Source organism: Mya arenaria, chromosome 1 (assembly GCF_026914265.1).
Source record: "Mya arenaria isolate MELC-2E11 chromosome 1, ASM2691426v1".
Lineage (NCBI taxonomy): Eukaryota > Metazoa > Mollusca > Bivalvia > Myida > Myidae > Mya > Mya arenaria.
Genome location: NC_069122.1, coordinates 57,767,925 through 57,776,223, shown reverse-complemented (window position 1 = coordinate 57,776,223; position 8,299 = coordinate 57,767,925). Strand labels below are relative to the sequence as shown.

Genomic DNA, 8,299 nt, shown 5'->3' with positions numbered 1-8,299 from the left:
AACATATAGATGCAGCATTCCATAGTGTCTTAAGTGTTATAATAAACTGCGATAGGGACGTGGGTCATACATGCGCCACGTCGTCTTTACGTTCTGAACAGCCCACACACGACCAACTATATAGTATTAACATATAGATGCAGCATTCCATAGTATCTTAAGTGTTATAATAAACTGCGATAGGGACGTGGGTCATACATGCGCCACGTCGTCTTTACGTTCTGAACAGCCCACACACGACCAACTATATAGTATTAACATATAGATGCAGCATTCCATAGTATCTTAAGTGTTATAATAAACTGCGATAGGGACGTGGGTCATACATGCGCCACGTCGTCTTTACGTTCTAAACAGCCCGGACACGACCAACTATACTTAACGTGTATACGTGTAAATGCACCGTTCCATAATGATTCAACTCCAAGTGCGATATAGCATGGATATTGGTGTAAAGGTCAAGGTTTTGTTCATTTTATATAATGGTCATGGTCATTCTTACTTGGTTTGCCATACAACACTCTAGGTCAATGTGGCTTTACAATAGACAGAAGGTTACGATATAACAAGGCACAAACTCGTTTTAAATATTTCTAAAACTTTATTGATGCTTTTGAAATATTAAGTACAAGATGTATTCTGTTTAAAAAACTTGAAAAGCAAAAGTAAATTCGAGATATACAAGAAATATGAGAAATGCTAGGTCAACCTACACCCGGCTTCGCCTAGTTCCCAGGCAAGATTCTCGTTTGGTTATTTGAACCATAGCTAACTTAACGTCCACGTTGTACCCTCGCACTTGTACATTTCATTCGCCTCAGAACATTCGACCAAAGAATCATACAATATCACCAAACAACAATACTGTTAATGTATATCCGTGTGCTACATCTAGAAGATAAAGCTAACATGTTCTATCTGCCGTGTATTAAATGTCAGTTAGAACCGTTGGCTTTCATCGATATTATTAATGTACTGTATAGTTCGACTCCTTTGACCAGCTGTTGTTTTTTACGTTCCAAAATAAGCTTAATAAAATATTGTACTGCTAATTGCTGCTATGTATTCTGCAATTATCATACGGTTTTTGTATTCTGTTAAAGGCTCTTAATATTTAAAGCGTTTAAACATTAAATTCTCCACGGCCAGTCAAAACAACCAGACTACACAAACTATCTAAATTTGAATTTCACTATTAATTTATTGCGGTGACATCTTGTAAGCAAAACAAAATTCCTCGAAATCAAGGCGTTCCATATTCCCTGATCTATCATGCTTCATGAACTCGTCCAAGTGCGGGGTTAGCATGTACGCTCCGAGGGATTCCACTGTTTCCATGATGTCTTTGCGCGTGACATAACCGTCGTGGTCAGTATCGAAGCGATCGAACCAGACTTTCAGTTCGGACTTCCTGAAAGATACAGACACCATTGCATTTTTGACTGGAACATTTGCATCATTTATATGATTAAATAAGTGTATTCCTTATTTTCCAAATTTACTTATAATCACCATTACCTTTTACGATAAGCGTTATAGTTCATTGCATTTTTGTGAGCTACTAGTATATTGGCCTCAACGAATCATGCAGACGTTGATTGGCATTGCAATAGTTCATTTTGATCGGCATCGTCAAATGTAAATAAAACAGAAGCATGGTTATTGGTAGTGCAACGCCTTAGGGGAGCAAAATATCTGGATAATATAGAAGATGGAAAATAGGCATGATCGTCACGATTAGGTTATTGGTGGTCTCTGCCAGTTTCGCTAATCTTTAAAGTGTCTTACGAGAGCGTTTGCCTCTTCGGTTTGGCCATATCTGTAAGGAATTCGTCCAGGGATACCAACATGTCGTTGTCTTGGTCAAGGTCACTGAACATCCTCTGAAATAGAGTAATAAAAACATGCGTTTAGTGTTTATATGAAGTTAAAGAGCGCTTTGCTCTTTGGTTTTCTCTTTGATCTTAAGCAGCTCCTGCAGAGAAACCAGCACGTCATTTTTTGGTCTTGTTCATTGGACGAGCTCTGAAATAGGGCAAATGAAATATCATGTTCAGTTTCTGGGATATGTGGACTAATATAATGATAGTGACTTTCTCCTGGGCCAAGAACGCTTCCAGTGATACCAACATATCATTGTCTCGGGCCAGGTTACTGAACATTCTCTGAAATAAGGCGTGAACAGATTATGTCCACGTTGTGGGTATACAAAGATGCATACATGTGAAGGCCGAATCATGTGTGTTTGGCCATGTATATATGCGGAACGCTGTCAGGGATACCAGAATATCGTTGGCTCGGTCAAGGTCACTGAATATTTTCTGAAATAAGGCAATACAAATATAACTGAAATTGATACAACCGGAGATATGACTGAGAGCGCGGTAGGAAGGACGCAATTGGCAAACAAGTTTATATGCATTAATTTTTCAAAAAGGAATTAATTTAAAAGACGAGTGGCGTTGTCGGCTTGTTGAAGGCCTGAGAGTGCAGCAGCGACGACTCTCATTTGTTCGTGTATTTTTTACGTTAAATGAAATACAGTTCTACTTGCTGAACTATCGCTGCAATTGCTAAATCGAACGCCTGATTGATTGATTGATTGTTTGGTCGAGTGCTTGATTAATGCATTTGTTGAAAGATTAAACTATTGATTCCAATGTTTGTTTGACGGACTGGTTGATTCCCTTGCTGTTTGGTAGGTCGGTTGGTCGGTCAACTTCCTGGGATGATTTGGAAACATGGTGACTGAGTGAGTAAAGAATGAATGGTTTTAGATCTGATCGACGGTAAAATGCAAAAGAATCCAAATGCTTTGCCATAAATTTGTTTTGGACTTTATGATAACTTGAATTTTCAAGATTAAAATGTTATGAATATATTATGTTTCAAGTGTTTTACTTTTCAAATGCCAAAGCCTCTTTATGTACTTGAGAACATTATATTTATATTACTTTATAAAGTACATAATTTTACAATTTTAGTGTAGTTTTTAAATCTTAAGCCTCTATGTTTTTATAATCTCTCTAACCATTTTTGTTTTATGACAGTCATAAAATATAATGGTCGCTTTGTAAAAATGTTTGCAAATACTGCAGAGTGTAGCTTTATCTCTGAAGGGTTTGTAAAATCCACCCGACCAAAGGTTCGTGACTTTCTCGACAATTGAGTGTTGGTGTTGACACTGAGTAAATTATCTTATCAATGCAAAAACATACGACGAAGAGAAACAATATTGACAGAAATGTAATGTTTTAGTCTTGTCATTATCTCTGTAAAAATTCAATAAGTCACACATCTGCAGAATGTGCATGGCTTGCATATTAAAAGACTACCTAAGGATGCACCGAATACATTAATCTTGCAAACATAATACACATGTCAAAACATGTCAATGCATACATTCCACTGATGATGTGTATACGCAGAAATTAAACAACGTAAATTGGCACGTTCATATACATGCACAATTAGGATTATATATCATATTCATCATACTGAAGTTAATGAATTAAATAATAATAGAAAGGATGCTGCTGCTGCTGCTGCTGCTGTTGTTGTTGTTTATGTTGTTGTTGTTGCTGTTGATGATGATAATGATGATGATGAAGCTGCTGCTGTTGCCACCACCGCTGCTGCTGCTGATGATGATGCTTATGACATAACAACGATGATGATGATTTTGCCACTTCTAATGATGATGCTGTTGCTGTTGATGTTGTTGCTTCTGCTGCTGCTGCTGCTTATGATGATGATGCTGCTGCTGATGATGATGATGATTATGAGGAGGGGGAGGTGGATCAAGGTCATAATGAAGATGCTGCTGTGGCTTTTTTGACGTCGCTGCTGCTGTTGTTGCTGCTGCCGCTGCTTCTGATGCTGCTGCTGCTGCTGCTGCTGCTGATGATGATGATGATATTGCTGATGATGATATTGCTGATGATGATATTGCTGCTGCTGCTGATGATGATGATGTTTGCGGTGTCAGCCTGAACAACTCTGATCGCCAATAGAGGCTTAACTAGTAGATGTTGCCAAATGGCTAGACGGATTTAGGAATATCTATTATCATGCATTTGCATTTTTTTTTATCTTTTTTAGTTTTGATTTCATCTGAATATCAATTACAATCTGAATAAGGTGCAATCAATGCTAATGCCAACTTCCATCTCGATAAAATGTTGCAGATATTGAAGTCTTAAGTCCATAGACATATTGATCAAGTGTATTGATTGTGGCTGGAAATTCATAGACCCTGGCATTGAGCCTTGACATTGTACGCCCGTTACCATACATATTGTATAAGCTGTTTTAGCTCTATTTTAGCGGTCCCGTAGGTAAAGCAGACAATTTTCGAGTATAAATAGGCATGCTCTTTCTAATGATTGTCATAAAATAGATAAAATGGCCGTTGTCTGGTGGGAAATTTAGACATTATGTAAATTTAAACTTTCATCTTGTGCATTTTTCATTCCATTTGTATTTCAGTATCTAATAATTCCAAATAATGATATGATTGGCATAACTTTGCAATGGGTTGCAATCGTAAAAATTGTGCAGTCATTGAGAGTTATTTTACATCTAAACAATAACTTGTAAAGCTCAATAATACCAATAAATAAACCTTTTACACATTTAAAAATAAATAAACCAATAATGTAAAGGATCGTTGACAAATGTTTTTTTTTAATTAATCTTATGAAAGGAGTTTGTTGAAATGCCGGGGCGTACCAAGGCATACTCGCAGTACCCCCGTTCGTACCGTGAAATCAATGTTGGTCCCCCGCAATGTCAATTGCTTGAACAGGAATGCCAAACAAAAAGCTATAGTCTGTATAAACTTGTAGCTTTTAACATGTTAAAAATCGTTCTTCCGCGTACGTATTCTTCAAAATGGAGACAACCCCTTCCGCCCCAAGCCCTTAAAACAAGATACAAGATATTTACTTAAAGTCGAGTGTATGATTACAGAAAGCAATTAGCTCAATGAGCAATTTTCCAACATAACACATCGAGGCTAAACTAATGACAGACGTTCACATAGAAAGTCATATATCATGTGCCCGGGCGTACAATACAAAATGCTAGACGCGCGCCCCTAAAATAAAGGTTGGCCAAACAAATGTTCTACCCATCCTTCATAAATGGTTAACATAAAGTTTACATCTTATTTGTTGTTTTTTCTTCACAAAACGACTAATTATTTACCGCAATTTGTTGGTTGGTCAAACGATGACCGCTGCATCCAAGACGATACGCTAGTTGATGGACGGTGAACGCTCCAAATTTATACTCATCCACTGACCAGAAAAAGTCCAAATACTTTTTAAGGTCCTTTTCATCGATTGACTTATATTTCGACACAATTTCTTCTACTTCTTCGTCAGTAATAGGTTTCACTTGTATTGGATCATTTTCATCTTGCTTGTCTTCATTTTCACCTTGACCTTTCTTTATCTCTATGGAAACATTCTTGTCACCCAGTGGCGAGACCTTGACCTCGATTTTACGGTCATCTGAACCTGCCGATTTACTAGTAACTACCTGGATCGAGCTTTTTGGAGACTCATCCGATTTATTCGGTGATGGAGGGGTTTGCGGGCTGTCTGCCATTCTTTGCACTTTTTCACAATCCAATTATAAATAATGGTAACAAATTAATACAGTGCCCAATGTTGCATCCAACACACTTTCACTGTATCCGACTGAACACTTCGTCTGCTTTGGCTTGAATGGTGGATCTCATCAAAAGTGCTTAGAAAGCAGAAACAACTGCAATCGATACAAATGTCGTCTGCAAACAATCGCCGATCCTTTCTCATCCGCCTTTGGCTCGAGTTCTGCTGTACTTACGGTCCGAAGATAATAAATTGTTTACCTAAAATATCCGTATCGATGTTAAAATTATCTTTTGGCTAGACTGGGACCTCCATCATCGTATAGAATATATTGTCACTTCTCTGGAACCTAGTGTTCTCTTTAAGTGCATCATTGAGTGAGGAGGATGCGAGTACCAAGATTGAGTCGTTTGACTGGTAAACAATTCATTTGTATATTCTTATAAAATGCAACATCTTTATGACTCTTTAAAAGCAGGCAGTTTGTTCCTATTAAATCAATTCAATTCATGTCAAGGATTTTATTACCCCCCCCCCCCCCATAGGAATAGTAAAAATAGCAAATACACGTGGAGAGAACAGCAATATAACAAGTATTCAATATGCTATACTTGGAAAGTACAATACATATAGACAAAGTCGTGGATACGAAAAGGAACACAGTTAGGGCATATCTCATGTTCACAAATATTATGCTTAAGTAAACATATAAATAGAATACACAAGGACAAGAGCCAAGTAAAATTGTTTATACAATGATCGGATAGGGCCTTGCCGAAATAAAGACAAGTCTATTTTACAGACATGTAAATTGGGAGGATTCAGTATGTGTCAGGCCCTTGGTTACGCTTGATCCGGTTGTCTGGTTGGTGCAGTGGTGAGCGCTCTCGCTTCTCACCTAGGCGACCCGGGTTCGATTTCCGGCCTCGGCGCATGTGAGTTTGGTTAGTGGTCACCAAGCCGGATAAGTGGGTTTTCTCCGGGTACTCCGGTCCCCCAACAACATAAAAACACACTCTTGCGTAAAATCGTTCCCACGTGAGTATTAAATATAATGTTGTAATAACTTGTTTCCCAATCGTTGTAAAAATGTACTAACCCACGATATCTTGAGTGAGTGGCGGACACCTATACCTCGGCGTACACCTCCACCCTCGGTGGACACCTATACAACGGCGTACACCTATACCACGTCGGACACCTATACCACGACGTACACCTATACCACGACGTACACCTATACCACGGCGTACACCTATACCACGACGTACACCTATACCACGGCGTACACCTATACCACGTCGGACACCTATACCACGTCGGACACCTATACCACGACGTACACCTATACCTCGGCGGACACCTATACCACGGCGGACATCTATACCACGGCGGACACCTATACCATGGCGGACACCTATACCACGGCGGACATCTATACCAAGGCGGACACCTATACCTCGGTGGACACCTATACCTCGGCGGACACCTATACCTCGGCGGACACTTAAACCACGGCGGACATCTATACCACGGCGGACACCTATACCTCGGCGGACACCTATACCTCGGCGGACACCTATACCTCGGCGGACACCTATACCACGGCGGACATATATACCACGGCGGACATCTATACCACAGCGCCCACCTCTAACACGGTGGACACCTATACCACGGCGGTCTGCCTATAACACGACGGACACCTATACCACGGCGGACACTAATACCACTGCGTACACCTCTACCACGGCGGACACCTATACTACGGCGTTCACCTTAACTACGGCGGACACCTATACCACGGCGGACACCTATACCACAGCGGACACCTATACCACAGCGGACACATACCGCAGCGTACACCTCTACCGCGGCGGACACCTATACCGCAGCGTACACCTCTACCGCGGCGGACACCTATATCACGGTGGACACCTATACCGCGACGTACAACTGTACCACAGCGGGCACATATACCACGGCGTAAACCTATAACATGGCGTACACCTCAACCACGGCGGACTCCTCTACCACGACGGACACCTATACTACGGCGTTCACCTTAACTACGGCGGACACCTATACCATGGCGGACACCTTTACCAAGGCATACGCCTATACCGCGGCGGACACCTATACCACGGTAGACACCTCTACCACGGCGAACAACTATACCACGGCAGACACCTATACCACGGCGTACACCTCTACCACGGCGAACACCTATACCACGGCGTACACCTCTACCACAGCGGACACCTATACCACAGCGGACACATACCGCAGCGTACACCTCTACCGCGGCGGACACCTATACCGCAGCGTACACCTCTACCGCGGCGGACACCTATATCACGGTGGACACCTATACCGCGACGTACAACTGTACCACAGCGGACACATATACCACGGCGTAAACCTATAACACGGCGTACACCTCAACCACGGCGGACTCCTCTACCACGACGGACACCTATACTACGGCGTTCACCTTAACTACGGCGTACACCTATACCACGGCGGACACCTATACCACGGCGTTCACCTATACCGCGGCGGACACCTATACCACGGCGGACACCTATACCACGGCAGACACCTTTACCACGGCGTACATCTATACCAAGACGGACACCTTTACCGCGGCTTACACCTCTACCGCGGCGGACACATCAACC

General features: G+C 41.5%; 1 protein-coding gene across 1 annotated transcript; it reads right to left on the bottom strand.

Moving 5' to 3' along the window:
- Positions 1-605: 605 nt before the first annotated feature.
- On the bottom strand, positions 606-5,845 carry LOC128236015 (uncharacterized). The gene is made up of 3 exons (XM_052950809.1): positions 5,209-5,845; positions 1,789-1,883; positions 606-1,411 (listed from the first exon to the last, which is right to left on the bottom strand). Exons 1-3 carry the CDS (start codon positions 5,611-5,613, stop codon positions 1,201-1,203), a joined length of 711 nt encoding a protein of 236 aa, XP_052806769.1. The 5' UTR covers positions 5,614-5,845; the 3' UTR covers positions 606-1,200.
- Positions 5,846-8,299: the final 2,454 nt, after the last annotated feature.